The 17246-nt window shown below is 38.3% G+C and overlaps 2 protein-coding genes across 2 annotated transcripts; both read left to right on the forward strand.

Annotated features, from left to right (window-relative positions):
• Positions 1-5126: 5126 nt before the first annotated feature.
• On the forward strand, positions 5127-5703 carry LOC136284189 (E3 ubiquitin-protein ligase TRIM71-like). Its single transcript, XM_066174033.1, has 2 exons — positions 5127-5433; positions 5573-5703. The coding sequence occupies exons 1-2, from the start codon at positions 5127-5129 to the stop codon at positions 5701-5703; spliced, it is 438 nt and encodes a 145-aa protein (XP_066030130.1).
• Positions 5704-13692: 7989 nt separating this feature from the next.
• Positions 13693-14520, forward strand: LOC136284190 (uncharacterized). Its single transcript, XM_066174034.1, has one exon. It carries the CDS (start codon positions 13693-13695, stop codon positions 14518-14520), a length of 828 nt encoding a protein of 275 aa, XP_066030131.1.
• Positions 14521-17246: the final 2726 nt, after the last annotated feature.

Raw genomic sequence — 17246 nt, forward strand, 5'->3', positions numbered from 1 at the left:
TGTTCTGATAACATTGGGTGTTTTTATGATCTCGCCAGTCGACAATTTCAGAAGTTTTCCCCGAAAGGAACATCTTGAATAACGTGTGGACTTGTTATAAAAGAAACAAAATGTTCTAATTTTACAGGTTCAACTCTCATTCTCCTTTTCTCCTGGTTTGGAAGAGGAGCAGCTCTTCCATGTATCAGCCTGTGGCGTCGGGCAATGTTGTAGCGATAGCTAGTAACGGTTGGAATAAACTCCCTCATCTCCTTAAGGGATAACTTGTCTGCCATCAAAGAGAGCATTTACCGTCTGGTGCTCCAATGTTGCGTGTTCAAGTAGCTTTCAGCAAATGCATTAAGAAGCTCCGTCTCCTGCCTTCGACCACAACCTGACTCTCGCTGCATACAGCGTGACGATCACAAAGCTCTGTCCACAAATCTTGCGAATTTTCAGGTGCCAGGACATCCAGCATCGCAGAAATACATTGTTGAGCTTTCTGTAGGTATCTGCATTTAGTACGCTCGTGCGCTGTATTCCACTGCACTGATACACTCGAAGGTGTAAGAAGCGATTTAGCTGAACCTGAGACTCGTTTTCTAGACTGGAGCCTTCATCACTCTCTTCGGAATCTTCTTGCGGAACAAATAGGCTCTGCCGTCTGGATGTGGAACCTTCTGACAATGCTTCATCACCAACAGTGACAGCACAAGTGGCAGGAATATCAGGGTCACTCCTTGTTCATCAACCTGACGAAAAAGTGAACACATTGCTTGGGATGGCTTCAAAATAAGATCAACCGTATCCACACGCGGGGTGTCGTGTATGAAAGTGCAAGTCGCATGCAAGGCGGAAGCTAATAGTCGATAATTATTTTTACCTTATAATATAATTGACTGATAACCTATCCTGATATCTTTATCCAACTACTTCTCAATAATATTTCCCATTTGGAGCATTTCGAAAAAAAATGTTGAGAAGCCATATAATAATTTAAAACATTTATTATTTGGACATATCCTGGAGTGTGATTTGCTATCTGGGCACGCTATGGCTTTGCCTAATCGTTGACGGGCAGCAATGGCGGCGTTTGAGCATTCGCATACAAGTTAGCCTGGACACGCCCTCCTCCCATCTGGGTTGAATCCCTAAGCATGAAAATGGCGAAGAAGGGAGAATTCAGAGAATGCGTTAAGGTTTTCCACTTTTATTAATTACATTGGATGGAAATTCTTCATTAACACTTTGAAGAAACTCACCAAGGTTAGACCACTTAGGCCTTCTTTGATGTTTTCCACACCTCCTGTGGCACCCAAGCTCTGCGATTGTAACGGATTTTTTAATTTTTGCTAGGGACTTTCGACATCGCACACAAATTCCTTTAATATTTTCAGAGAAAGAATTAATTTATACTTTTTTACCTTACACATCCTCCTTGAAAAAATAGCTCTGCATGTGGCAAAAGAACAAAACTAGCCAATGCAAAAGCCCCACAAACCCCAAACTGATGACGCATTCTGTAGTTAACCTTGTCACAAGTCAGTGTTTCACGTTTCTTTCCTTTTTCCCCCGCATTGATTGAAGGAATTCTAATATCTGTGAATATTTCAATTCGAGCGTTCCCCACGCCATTAATTAGTTTTGACAGGAGCCCATCACCGGCTTTGAATAAGTTTTGAGAGAGACGAAAATGTTGAGTGAACGCCAGTGTTTCCGAGGTAAAAATATTTGCAAAAATCCGAAAAGACATGAAAATAATTTTTCTGTTAAACTTGGCGTTGTTTTACGCGACAGTGAAGTGATTTGAAGTTAGGATATGGAGTCCGTGATTCCCGCCAAGTAACCTGCGCGAAATGAGAAGCTATACGGATGTTCATCCTTACATACAATGAGAATAAACTAGAGGGACGTCAATTCTTACAAGATCATGACTCATTGTAATCGCTTACTTTGAGTGCTGCAAAGTAATTCCCCCTTTCTCCATCCGATTTCAAAGCTTGATTGATGTAATGGGCAAACAGTCATTTCTGAAAAATTTACGGGCTTCACGAAAATTCTGCTTCTTGCCAAGATAAGTTCAATCTCTGTCTTAACACCTGAAAATTGTAAAAAACGCTTGTGGCTTCTGACATCCTTGCTGCATGATGATAGAGATACTGACTGAGTGGACTGATGCCTTACGCGTTCCTCTGCACCACAAACGCCACCTACAATATCAAGTAAAGAACAAGACATTCTTTTTCTGCTGGAGTTAAAGCAACCGCTGTCTTTATCAGTTTATTCCTCTCACCGACGATTATTGCGCTTTTGTTTTTTGTTTACTTTCGTTAACCGATCACATTGTTTTTCAGTGGGAAAATTGTATCGTTATTTTCGGTCCATAAGGTTTTCATCGTACGGTTTATGTTTATGAAATTTTGTAAAGTCTATTTCTTTGTTGTATCGTTTTCGTTCAAGATGGCAGCATATTTGTTTAAACTTTATATGTGAGGCAGAATGAATTGTTTGTTGATCTCGCTACGTGACAGATTATCATATGTCACGCAGAGTGACAGGAACCTGTGAAAAATTAATTAAAATCCGGCAAATCCCGAGCGTTACCTGCCGTTTTGTAGGGACCCTTTTTATGTGGGACGTCAAAAAAAAGCCAAAATTAGGATCAAAGTAGACTAAACGTAACTGGGTTGCGACACGCTGTAAAAAATGACAAGAAGAAGTAACTTTATTTTACTCATCCCGGCTCAGTAGCTTCAATGAGTTCGCCGGTCGGCCCCCTTCACACCAAATTGCAAAGGACATTATTTCGAAAATATCTTCCAAACGGAGTAACAAGGGCCTATAAAAGATTTCTAAGGTAAGGAACTATTAATTTCAAAGCAAACATAAAAAGCTAAGTGCGGCTGCGACTCAAACAATGCTTTGCTTGTGTCATTGCAATGTTGATTTTGTTCATTTCAATCTGGCGCTATTTATAATTTTAGCGAAGTTTGGTTGGTTGGTATATAAAAACAGCAGAAGATACCAGAAAAATGAAGCGATTAATTTGAAGACCCACCCTATAAGCCCTCGTGATAGTATTGCTGGAGATTTTGAGAAACTACCACGTGCGTTTTTGCCACACCACATTAGGCCGGTTTGGCATAAATTAGAAATGGCGAACACTTCCACTGGTAATTAACCCGTGGTTTCGTCAGGAAGGACACGATACAAAAAATATCACTATATCTTGGTAACGGAAGGCCACATGTATATATTTATAGCCAGAGAAGTCCTGCTGTTGCATTTTAGTTCATGCAAGGACTGCCTGAAAACTGCATAATTTAGAGCTCGCACGCACTCGTTTTCGATCATGCAATTAGTAACGGTTTATTTCCGTTAAAACGAATATTTATTCAAACTAACCTCACTTCACTTTAATTAGTACCTATAGCTACCTGTAGACAAAAAAAGGGACGAAATGATTTTTTACCATGTCCGCGATTTTCTTATTTTTTCCCTTGATTTTTAGAGACATTCACTCTTAATACTTACATTTCGGTTTTTCTTTTCGTATACTGGTTTTCTTTCCCTTCTAGGAAAGTTTTAACATCACTGTCTGTAAGTGATACGGATTTTTCATTTTTAGCTGCCATAATCCGAGAAAATTCCCACAAACTTCTTGTCAAGCCATCCCGTCTATTCTTTTAATTACTATAAAAAATACTTAATCAAGGCGCCATTTTTTTGCCCTCACCTCAAAATCGATATGATAAATTCTAATTAATTTTAGTTGTGGAGTATCAGCACATAGAAAACTATTCCTCTTGTTGTTACCCAAAGTAAATATGAAACCAGGTACAAACTTAAGTCGGCGTTCCTCTTTTTTTATGTAATTGACGCCAAATTGATTTCTACAACGACATTGGACATGTATGAATAACCGTTCTACGCTACCGCGCAGAAAATATTTATGCAATTTCGATGAAAAGAATCGGCGGCTTTAATTTTGAAATGAACCTTCTCGCCCTGCGGGAGGAGCTCAAAACCGAAAAAAAATAACATACTCAAAATGTTTCAAAAACGGGGGAAACGGAAAGACAAGATATAAGTTTTTATTATATCCATTTTGGATGCAATAAATCACTGGTGTTCCTTAAAATCTGACTGGCTCCCATTGGTGCGATTTGTTCATTAATAGCACCTTTTATCTCTAAATCGCATCTATTTCTCAGCCAACGAGGAAACTTTATTTTAATAAATAGTTAGGGATAGTTATCAGATTCGGATGACCCAGACCAAAACAAAACAGTAACCAATCGCTACTCAGATTCACGTTCATGTGACATGTTTATTGAGGCAACAATAATACATTCATCTTGGCGTTCGAAGGCCGAACCACACTGAGTGTACTAAACCGATTGTTTTCCGTCTGAAAATTGTGATTGTAGCCAAAATTGTACAAATGGAAAGCTACAATTTCAGACCCATATTAGAATTGAAAAATGTAATAGCCTCTTCTTCTCTTTACTATCGTGCACTGAAATGAGAGGGTTGCTTTGAATGAAAGCTTCTCGAAACAAGCAAGAAGTTGGAAGATCTATACTGCTATAGCCGCATCCACTCCTTCCTCTTCCATTTCTGATTTGGTCAATGAAAGGCTTCTCTCCACCTCTCCGCGATGTTCTTCACTGCAATGGAATGCCAAGCCTCAGGATGGATTATGAAAGCGCTAATTGAAACCTAATCTGGACCAGGAATACGCAAGTCAAGAGGAAACGTACAAACAGAATGGTGAACCAGCCATTGAATCTATTACAGCCGAGTGAAGAACCATATGTCCCCAACAATAAACAATAATACTCAAATTCAAGGAGTTCATCAAGGAACACCAACAGAAAATGAAAACTTTCTAAAGGTAAAAATTGTCTTAGCCCTGGTGCAAGAAAATTTGCAGAGTAAAGACTTCGAAGTCCAAGCTGGTGTAGAAGCAGAGCTACTAATTTGTCCCAAAACAAGCGAAGGAGGGATCAGAAACACTCAGCACACAGATCGTGTTGAAATACACATGGACCCTGCTGATCAGGTGAGGAGTTTGGAGAGGAGTGATAAACAAGATGGACGTTTCCAGGTGAAGTTTTTCAGCGAAAGCGCTAGGTACTTATAGAATGGAAGTAACGATAAATGGGCAGAAACTTGTCAGGAGTCCGTTCTCATTTCTAATAAAAGTACGAGAGTTAAATATTATGGGCAAGTTGGACTTTCCGGGAGAAATGCCTCCGAGTTCAGCTGGCATTGCAGTGAAAATTAAAGTTGTTATTGCCGTGGCTGATTTGGATGGTCAGTGTATTCTGGTATTTGATGACACAGGAAAGTTTGTGCGACTTGGTTGTCCTGGAAGCATGGATGGACAGTTTGACGAACCAGTCGACGTCACATTCCTCAACGATGACGAGATTCTGGTGGTAGATGAATGTAATCATCGAATAACAACAGTGGGACTTACAGACAGGGAACTTTGTGAAAAGCTTTGGAAAACAGGGAAGTGGAGATGGAGAGTTTAAGATACGTACAAGTGTTTGTATTTCAAGTGATGGACGTTTTATCGTTGTAGCGGAGTATGAGAACAGCAGAATTCAGGTGTTTACAATGGATGGTGAACCTGTGTTTAAGTTTGGAGACAGTGGCCCAGAAGGCTGGATCATCCGCTCGTTTGCATTTTTTACGTGGACAAATTCATTGTAACTGACCTCGAAAATAACTGTGTGAAAGTCTTTGATAAGAGAGGACAGTTTTTGTATAAGTTTGGAGAAAAAGGAAACGGTAATAAACAGTTGAATCAGCCGTGGCTTATGTGTTGACAAACACGACAACGTTTTCTTATTGCCACAATGCTCGGTGATCGGATTTTGTTCATAGACTTCAAAGGGAAAGAAGTTTACATTCTGAAATGAAAGCCCATTTTTGAAAGTAACATTCAATAATTCTTCGTAAACAAACCTTTTGCAAATATCTTTAAATTTTATTACTTTATTACTTTACGGAAACTTGTGACATGGCATGTGTCGCAAGAGAATGCGAAAGAAAATGGCTAGAATCAGCAATTTGCCTTCTAATTTTTTCAGGAGAGTTCAAAGAGCTGTTGATTTATCACTTCGGTAATGTGATTGTTTATGTTGTAAATTAATTATAGAAATTGGACCGAGTAGAGTCTAACACGGTCTGTAATCATACGAGTAATTGAAAAAATTGGACGACATCGCAAAGCGAGAGTCTGATTTGTCCATAACGGGTTTGAGAGAGCAACTAGACATCGGTTATACGTTTTCATCAAAATAAGAACTTTTAACTCGCTCAAATCCACAACAACAGCGAGTGCTCATGACACGCACTGTCCACTTGCACAAACATGAGGTGCCAACTGTTCTATTCAACTGTCCAATTAAAAGCATGACGCATACACTGTCTTATTGGTGCTCAAATCAATCACGTTCGATAATTTTGTTATAGTTTTGATTAACCACAAAATCGATTTCAGACGATATTAAGCTTTTTAACCGTGTAAAGTCTTAGGAGTGATGTAAGGGCAAAAAAGTACATTTCTGTAAAATAACTGTACAATGGCACTGATTAGTGTAAATTGTTATGCGTGGATGATTTTTAGTTATCAGCTTTTACATTTCATGGAAAAGGTTGTGGTTATTCATCGTGGTGAATAACAATAAATAAGCTAAGTTTTTCGTTTGTCTCACGGTGTAGTCACGTGTGATATAGATCGCGACGTTTCGACTGCATACTGCTAGTCTTCTTCAGGCGATGAGGTCGACTGGTCATGCGTGATCTTATAAAGCATGATGCTCTGCTGTGATTGGTTGTTTTTCAACAGCTCTGATTGGTGCATTTCGATCCTTGCTGTTCACTAGCTGTTCCTTGCTCTGTGCTGTTTTCAGCATGCATAAATAGACCTTTCCCTGAGGATATTTTGGCAGACCTTTAGTTAAGTCTGATAATAGTAGTTTGTTCGTCAGATGGAGCATGCTTTTATATCAAATTTTTAAATTAACAATTATGGATTGTAGCTTGCATGATTATGCTGTAAACAATTTGACAATTTCGTAGTACTTAGCCGCTTTTGGAGGATGACATTTGAAATTATCTACAGGCTGAGGAGTGTTTTGAATGCATCAAGTTGGCATTTCTATCTAGTTATATTATGCATGGAGAAGTTTTCATGAATAAGTTCCTTTAAGTATTATGACAATGTAGATTGATTGAATGAATAACTGACATTATAGGATATTTTCCATTGTATTCATGAACTGTTCTACAGTGCCTATCTTTTAGGTTTGTATATAGCATTGGCCATTGTTGAAACGAAATTGTAGTGGATGCATTGTGAATAAATTTACTCGTTTAATTTGCCAGTTGATGGCAAAGATTTAAAGTTCACAAGAACCCCTCTCCACTTGATGTGATTCAGTTTAAGAGTAAAGTTAACCAAGATGTTTTCTTGTAAATTTTCATTCTTCAGAAACAGAACAAATGAGATGAAGAAACAAAGCAGATTGGGGAGGCTGATGGTTTTGGTGGCATTCCAGCTACACAGCCTCCCCTCACCACACCCCGGGAAAGAAGAGATATTTGTCCGCAACTGAGCTTGACATTAAAGCACATAGTGGGGCAGTTGGATGTGCTAACACAGGTTTGTCGTAGAAACATTTCTGAACAGGGAATTATTTTGGAATTCAAGATTCTTGGGGGTGGAGTAGGGATGCACTCCTGTTAGTGACCCCATAATGCTGCCACACTTGGGGAGAATAACAAAGGTTGAAGGGGAAGCCATGCTAGGGGAAAAGGAGCGAAAGGGTGTGGCCCTATGAAAAGTTTTCACATATCCGACTACGAATCAATATCCATTTTAAAAGCAACCTTCCTTAAACAAGACACAAGACTTAGAAACTGAGGACACGACTTTCATGTACTCAGTTTGTGTTACTTCCTAACACCTGATCGTAAGATGGGGCTCATTTCTGAAACAGAAGGTTGGCTATCAAGTTCATGGCCCCCATCAGGAAAGAGGTCATGAACAGTCTCGTAAGATTTTTTTTTTCCTGTAAAGAGACGAGGCAAACATTTCGTTGAGATGTATTAGCCTATGCTTGAACGCAATGATATATGATTTTTTTAAAGACATTTTTCAGTGTAGGGGAGATATATTCATTGAGCCACTTTTTCTTGCAGACAGTTTCAATTTTGGAACAAAGGCCGACGATGACTGAGAATAAACTATGAGAATGCTCCGATTACCAACTAACTTTGTTGAAGCAGTTTCCAACTGAGTATTGAATTGATGCTGTATTGCTTTGGTGTAGCCTTACTTCGTTGTGTGATTGGTTTAGAAAACTTGTGTCACAATCGGCAATCAAATGCAAAATTAAAACCAATCATGACTTGATCACTCGCGTTTCTCGCGCTTTAAGGAGGTTGCCTGTTTCTACTTTGAATTCTCATTGGCTAATAATCATGGTAAGCTTTTGTTCTGATTAGTAGTTGTGATTACTTTGGTTTTGGATTTTTTTTGTAGGAAACACAGTTGAAATGCACTCTTTGAGAATACGGTGTTTTATATCCGTGTGTACATGTCAGAACTGCAAGTAGAGTAATAAACTATTTTTACCGAATTTTGCTGTATGTTTGGAATAAGATTTTGTTCTATAGATTATAACGGAGGTTGAAGTAGCTTTTCTACAAACTGATCTTATGTGCTGATGTTCTCTGCATTCGATGTTCTTACGTGTTTAAAAATTGTCTTTGGTTTAAATACGTATTCTGTAAGTATAGATCTAGACTAAACGGAACATAATTTGCCTGCTGGTGGATACAATTCAGGTTGTAATACCTCTCACTCGTGAGAGACATTGTCGACACTCAAGGATAAATTAGTATTAACCCGCGGCCAAGTAATACCTTCTCAGGGTTGTCAAAAAGATAACTAACCGGACTGATCTGAGAGTGGTTCTTTGCATTACACCTTTGTTTTTTCGGTTTTAGTAAATCGCATACAGCCAGAAATCTGGACGAATCTCAAGAGTACCATCGGTTGTCCGTTCAGTTATCTATCGATCTTTTCGGTGGAGTTGTTATCTTGACTATTGTAACCGACGGCAAGGAAAATAGTCTCGGAATTTCGAAAGAGTTTGGGACAAGATTGATCGTCATGGCTTCCATGGGTTTTCTGTTGACCCTGTTATAAAATGTTGGAAACAACCACTGCAACATTGTTGGATGCGTTTCGCGTCGTCAAAAAGCGGTGATTGCGCCTTAGACACAATCAAAACAGAAGTATTATATAAATTGTGCTGACGAGGCAAGAAGGTTTCATTCATCGCTTGAGGGCCTGTTTGTGACACCACAACATTTGTGTTTGTGAGAAAATTTCTCTTTGCGAAATGTTATTTATTTTGCCGCTCTAAACAGTGTACTTTCTGTTTTTGGAAGTAGAGTTGGTATTTTTAAACTCTATAGATTTTTTCTAACAGTTGATGAAACAATTATGCAGAAAAGCTTTCGGATGTTGTTGTTTAACTTTCATGGTCTGTTGAACCAAGCAGTTTACTATTCTAACTGTCAGACCAAACTGATCATATTATGCAAGCTGAACGTCATTCATTAAGCAAAGAAACTCCCCAAAATTTCCAACATTTGAGAGAAATTTTCATAATGGCGCACGTTTTGTTATCTTTCACCTAGATCCTTCTAATTATCATTATCATAATCACTAATTAGCTTTTCAAGGAATCCCCTGAAACAGACTATCAGCAAACAAATTCCTCAAAATATTAGGCCCAGTGCAGCTTTGACAAATTTGTGGGAAATATTGCAGTGAAAGAAGATATTAGAAAATGAAGTTCAAGAGAATAAAAGAGGAAACCGCAAATGAAATTTATATAAATGCTCCAATGAAAACGAATTTGAAGTAATTAAAAAATGACTTTGAGAACTTTGTTTGCTGATAGATGGCTTCATCGTCATAACGCAATCCGTGGAAATGAGTGGTATTCGGGGAATCTCCGAATCATTGTTACGCAACATTTTTCTTAGAAATTGCATACGTCACCTTGCAAGGTTTCTCGGAAATGGCTCATTTGACAGGTCCAGATTTTCAGCGAATTAAAAGTCTCTTTAGTTCAAAATCTTTAGACTATTTTTAAATTGAGAGTTAAAAAATAAAAATAAAAAATGGCGGAGTTAGGCAAAGGGTCATCTTCAAGAAATCCGGGCTAAAGAACAAATTCTTTTCGATTTTGTCTGTGAATCGCCTAAATATTTACGTTTTTCGTTCATTTCCCAAATTCACTCTGTGAGTTGGACTTTTCATCATCCTCAAGCCATTTCGTCCAGTCTTTAAATTGCTTTAAAATTTACTTAGTATGGCATTCTTCTTTTGCCCCCACCTCTCAATCGATACGTGAAAGTCTACTTAATTTTTTAGTCGTGGAGTATTAACAATTAGGAAACTATCCTTTGTGTTGTCACCCAATATAAATATGAAGGCAGGTACAAACTTAAGTCGCCGTTCCTCTATCTTTCAATGTAATCGACACCAAATTGATTGGACATCCAGCATCAACATATGTACAATTTCGAGGAAAAGAACCGGCGCTTTATTTTTCGAACAAGCCTACTCGCCCTGCGGGAGGCGCAAACCCCCCCCCCCCCCCCCAAAAAAAAAAAAAAAAAAAAAAAGAAGAAAAAAAAAAGAATTATCATTATTTTACACGTTTCAAAAATTGAAGAAAAGACACGACACTGGTTTTTATTACATCCATTCTGAAATCACTGCTGATCCTTGTAATCTGATTGGCTCTAATGGTGCGATTTATTCACAAAAAGCACCTTTTTCCTCTAAATTGCATCTTTCTCCCACCCAATGAAATTGAAAAACGACTCAGTTTTGCAAATTTCTGAAGACCAGCTCACTGCTAGATAAAAAAAGCATTTCCACAGACTAAAAAGTCCTGTATCTGAGGAACTGAATTTTTCCATTTCAAACTGGATGTAATAAAGTGGTGTTTAAACTTCGTTTCGTGCAATCATACTTGTGGTTTCAAATCAAACTCGTGCTGCACACTCCTTTGATTTTGAAATTACTCATATACGCATATGACTTCATACCTAATAATACATGTAATAATGCCAAGAAAATTCTGTGGAGCCGAAAGGTTATGAAGGTGCACACATACGTGTGGAGCTTTCGAAAATACTCGGCGTTTTGCTGATTTGTGGGACTTAACAGTCACCATGCACCCCCCCACCCCCCAGGGGTTATACGAATCCACTCTAATGGATGAATAAATATGTAGAAAACTACTGTTTAATAATAAAAGAAAACTTAGGTAACAGATCCTCCTCCAACGTCAATTAAGTTCGTTGCAACAACATTATCCAGATCACAGGCACTATACTGATTACTCAAAATCTAGCTTACTAATTGTTACAACCACAACACTCACAGATTGAACATACCTCAAAGAGACCAAGGCAAATGACAATAGCATTTTTAGCAATAAAAATGGATGTATCCTTTTCGTAACCCCGCCATAGATACATGCGGAGCTCCAAAAAGGAGCAATTGACACAGAAATATTGTAAGGTTGTGCTCAAACTAGCTGTCCATCTGCGAGTTGTTCACCGTCCGGAACCTCTTATCTTTATCCCGACCAGTTGAGACACCAGAAGGCTGATAAAGACGAATGCAAGCATTGCAGAACAATTGCAGGAAAGTACAGGGCGACCAATCCAAAGAAACTATCTTTGTGTTTGTATTTTGCAGGATACAAAGCCAGCGAGTAGGCCTGGAGGCCTGCTAAGACAAAGAAAAGGAATCTGCCAATGTAGACTAAGTATGAGGCCATGAGAAAGATATCCTTTTCGAAAGATTTTTCTACGATATGCGTTTCTTCAAGAAAGTCCAATAACAGAGTTGATACTATAATAATTGCATGGAAATAAACTTTACCCCGAATTTAGGAAAGTTTCCTAGAAAGTGTAATACAATGAAGTAATCTCTTCCAAGAAAAGCAGATGTGAAAAAAAGCCAGAATCCCAGGTAAAAGAAGATACATATATGTTATTTGCCGGCTGGGAGGTCCGTATGGTGAAAAACTGTGACCGAGGTCTTGAAAATACTGCCCGAGGCCGTAGGCCGACGGCAGTATTTTCAAGACCGAGGTTGACAGTTTTTCACCATACGGACCGACCCTTAGCCGGTAAATAACATATTTATTTTTTTAAAACTTGACGAGATTCTTTCCGAAAGAACCCGAATGATTTACGGCTGCAAATACGGCAAGATCTTCCATAAACTTAACAATTTTTGACCGAGTAAATTAATTAAAGAGAGATGCCTCACCGAAGCATTTTCATTTCCGCAACGATAAAGGTGATTTAAAAGGCTTCTTAACAAACTTTGAAACATTATTTTCACAAGTACCTGTGACAATCTAACACCTGTCAATTAGAGAGCGCGTAAGAAGGAAAAAGCGCAAGAAGATTTGAAAAACAAGGGAACTAGTTTGGCAAGGACTGTCACGACAATGTTTTCTTCAAAAACAGTCAATGATCTAACGGAAAGTATTATTCACTGTGATCGACGACTCATTCATGTTCGAAGATTTACCTCTGTTCATTAAGGAAACAGCAAGGAAAATAATTGTGAATAAATTCAAATTTTTTAATTTGAAGTTGTGAGAGTTTACTCGTTTGTTTGCTGCAATGGCGTGTGTAAATCTGGTCTTTCGACCACAAAAACAAAATTCGAATGGCACACTCCAACAAGACACAAGGGGAATTTAAGGCAGCCTTTTCTCAATAAATTCCTTCAGTTTCTGTTGTGCAATTTACGGTACAAGTGTCCAAATTGAACGGACTTGGAAAGACTCACCGGGAGCGTATATTTGTTGTAGAACTGAAATTAAAACTTCTCTCGCTCTTTCACTAGGAACAAATTGTTTGAGAAAATTCAGATATTAAATAAATGAAAGTTCCATCGTTCAGTTAACTGTAACCAAGTACCTCACGTTTTAACTTTCTAGGTATTTTTTATGAACGATTAAAATTAATTGCAGACGGTTTATAGGCCGCTTGTCAACGAACGTAAGGACGCTATTGCTTACACAAATTCATTCTGAAACCAATATTTTTCTGTCAACCAAAGTGATTTGAGAGAGAGAAAAGAGAGGATTCATTAGTTATTTATCGGCTTGAGGTAGTGGCCGATGTGTTTGCTTAAAAATACCACCCAGCCGGAAAAACGAGATATATTTATGAAAAATGGTAACGAAAGTTGGGATGTACTCGGCGACTCACGAAAGCGTTACCGTGGCCCGTGGGCAGAGATAGGACGGAAAATACTGACCGGGTAAAGAACCAATCAGATTGCAGGATTTGTTACCGTGCCCTCTAAAAAAAAAATAAATAGGAATATCAAGTCTCCAGCAGCGACCAAATTACGTATGCAATCCGTCTGTGCATTTAAACTTCTGGAATATTCGGGTAATTCATTTTTGCATCATTTGCTTAGGATAGATGCGGCGTTTCCTCATTCGCTGCTAAGTTTTTCTTACAATTGTACGGTATCAATTGCTATTGCAGTAGTCAACACAATTTGCTTCTTCCAGTTTCAGACAGCTGTCAGACATAATTATGGCTTCGTTTTTAACATTTCTCGGAAGAATGACTTTCTTCGGTCTGATAATTATACAGAGCGTGTTTCTATCTGCTTATCTCGCGAAGTATGAAGACAAATTCAGTTGGCATTTCATGGCATTTTCCTTTGGCCCAGCAGTTTTAGCTTGGCTTATTCTTCTAAAACTGGAATGGCTGTACCTTGGTTGGCTCGTTCGAATTTGGGGTCTTTATATTATGGCTTTGGATTTAAACATCGCAATGGTAGTAGCATTCGTCGGAGATAAAATCAGCAAGACCGAGTCTTTAAGTCCAAATGTATTGAAGGCGATACTGTGCATTACACCACTTCTGCTACTATTGTTGCTAAACACAGGCAATCTCGACGATTCACAAGAAACTTATAAAGAAACAGAGATTGTTTCCAAGTTGTATTTGCCCATGACTGTCGATCTGTTCGATGGAGTCGAGATGATAGATATCGTGTTAGAAGCAAGAGAGTACGACCTTGGAATACCCAAAGCATTCAGTACAACAATGTTCGTGTTGGCTTGCATCAGTTTTGTCGTGTTGCTATCTCCCTGGCACATGTTTGAAACTAAAGTCACCACAAAGGGACCGATACGTCGTTTCCGTACCTCGTTATACCACAATATTGTCCAAATAGTTTTCGTAAATGTACCATTCTTGGTTTTTCGTGCGAGGGTGTCCTTTATGTCTGGCAAAGACGAGTCTATCTTCATTACCAAGAATGTCATAGGAATAGTACTTTCCATTTTGGAAATTCGTAATCTATTTCGAGATCGATATCGGGTCAGACCAGGAGACCAAGGACAGCAAGGAGACCAAGGACAGCAAGGAGACCAAGGACAGTAAGGAGGAGACCAAGGACAGCAAGGAGACCAAGGACACCAAGAAGACCAAGTTGACCAAGGAGACCAAAGGAGCTCAAGGAGACCAATTAGACTAAGTTTGTGGCTGTAGTTTGTAGCTCCTCAATTTCATGTTAAGATCTCAAAATGCACTCTTGTTTTTGTATTACATTTTGCAAGCAACAAATTCCCATTGTAATCAGTCTCTCGTAACCTGATATGAGTAGACTGCTTTTTGTTTCTTCTGCGGTTTTTTTTTCGGTTCTGCAGACTGTACATAGAGCTAACAATTGATTTTATCATGTGTCCCAAATATATCTTGTATAGATCAGTTTACTGTGTCGTGTCGTATATATGTGATAGAAAGGATTTTTGAACTGTAGGGCTTGTGAATTGTGCTGAAATGGCAGTTAATTTTTGTATCAGGTGTACCTAGATGACTGTCTTAATTCTTTTTTTCTCTTGAATAATGGAACTTTATTCAACGTGTATCAGCCACGATAAGGAAAGTGAGTTAAACGTGTAAATACATTCACATTTACGCAAAGAAGTTCTGTGAGGTTCACTCTTTTCAGGATAACTTGAAGTCTGGCATCAGTTGATGGACAATATCATTGATCTATATCAAAGAAAAACTACCTTTTTCACGAAAAGTAAGAAAATACAAAAGAAAAAAAAATTAGGGAAGAGGAAAATTGGAGTTTTGAAGAGAATGCTCAGAATGCTCATTAGGGATCCGGTTGATTTACATTTCGTTTAAAGCAATATCAAACACAATTTTTCAGGTTTTTAAAACACTTAAATGAGTTAGAGCACCCCACCAATTATTTATAAAATCATGTATCATCTTGTTTATCATATAAACACAATAGCCCTATACTGACAAGAAAAGCCGACTTTATTCATGACTGAAAATAAAGGAATGGACAATTCCCTGATAAAAATCGCACAGTGGGTTGGTTCCAAGGCTCAAGATGGAAAAATGCGTTGAATCATGATTACAAATCTTCCAGTTGCCGATCTTCATTCTCAGCCGCGAGAAATGTTATTACCAAAGCCACTGAATACGTACCTTTTGGTCTTTATTTTCGCACACTGGTTTTCTATCCCTTCTAGGAAAGTTTGAACGGGAAAAGGAAAAGAAAAACTGGAGGTTTGAAGAGAATGCTCATTAGGGATCCGGTTGATTTACATTTTGTTTAAAGCAATATCAAACACAATTTTTCAGGTTTTTAAAACACTTAAATGACTTAGAGCACCCCACCAATTATTTATAAAATCATGAATCATTTTGTTTTTCATATAAACACAATAGCCCTTAACTGACGAGAAAAGCCGACTTCATTAATAAATGAAAATAAAGAAATCGACAATTCCCCAATAAGATCGCACAGGGGGTTGGCGCTAAAGGCTCAAGATTGCAAAATGCATTTAATTATTAATACAAACAGAATTATGGACTTAATTTTCAATTTGCAAAGTTCTCACTCAACGAATTCGTCCTTACTGAAAGAAGGAATATTTTAGGTAAACGGCCAGATCGCCTATGGCAAATCTTCCATTAGCCGATTTTCGCTCTCGGCCACGAGAAATGCTGTTATTAAAGCCACTGAATACGTAACTTTCGGTTTTCTTTTCGTATACTGGTTTTTTTTCCCTTCTAGAAAAGTTTGAACATCACCGTCTGTAAGTGATACGGATTTTTCAGTGTTTGCCGCCACAATCCGAGAAAATTCCCACAAACTACCTTGGATTGAGAATGGCGTAGGTTTTGCCGTTCATTCATCTAACCTGACCGAGGGGCGCGAAAGGCAATTAACGTGTCAGCAGCTGATTGGCGATATCAAATACACGTGAGAAAATATGGTGTTTATTCACCTGTGTTATTAGGGCAATTCTTGGAGCTTGAAATCCTCGTATAACACCGTAGTTTGTATGACTTTTGTACAAAAGAAAAAATTGGGGAAAAGGAAAACTGGAGTTTTGAAGAGAATGCTCACTAGGGATCCGGTTGATTTACATTTTGCCTTGAGCAATATCAAACAAAAACTTTAAGCTCTTTAAAACACTTAAATGGCTTAGAGCACCCCACCAATAATTATATAATTATGTATTATTTTGTTTATCATATAAATAAAAAAGCCCTATACTGACAAGAAAAGCCGACTTTATTCATGACTGAAAATAAAGGAATGAACAATTCCCCGATAAAAATCGCACAATGGGTTGGCGCTAAGGCTCAAGATGGAAAAATGCGTTGAATCATGATTACTGCTGTTATTAAAGCCACTTAATATTTACATTTCGGTTTTTCTTTTCGTATACTGGTTTTCTTTCCCTTCTAGGAAAGTTTGAACGTCACTGTCTGTAAGTGATACGGATTTTTTTGTTTTGTTACGGCATTTCTCGGGGCTGGAAATCCTTATATAAAACCGTTGTTTATATGATGAATTAAGTTATCAACCAGCCAATCAATTTACAACTCCTGTGAGACAGCTTTTTTTTTTTTCTGACAGCCTGAAGTCTCTCAGCCAAGCCACTTCAGCTGACTCATGTATTCAACCGTTCGAGAGATTTTTTGAATTAATTTAAGCAACTCAGGCGTGGTCAGACACACTCTTAACCTGTTGTGTGTAGAATTATGCCGAATTATGGCGTGATTCTCAGGGTAGCAAAGGTCGAAAATTGTTTCTCCTGTCTCCTTATATAAAAATCAAGGGTAGTTATAGA

This window comes from Pocillopora verrucosa, chromosome 11, assembly GCF_036669915.1.
Source record: "Pocillopora verrucosa isolate sample1 chromosome 11, ASM3666991v2, whole genome shotgun sequence".
Taxonomy (NCBI): domain Eukaryota; kingdom Metazoa; phylum Cnidaria; class Anthozoa; order Scleractinia; family Pocilloporidae; genus Pocillopora; species Pocillopora verrucosa.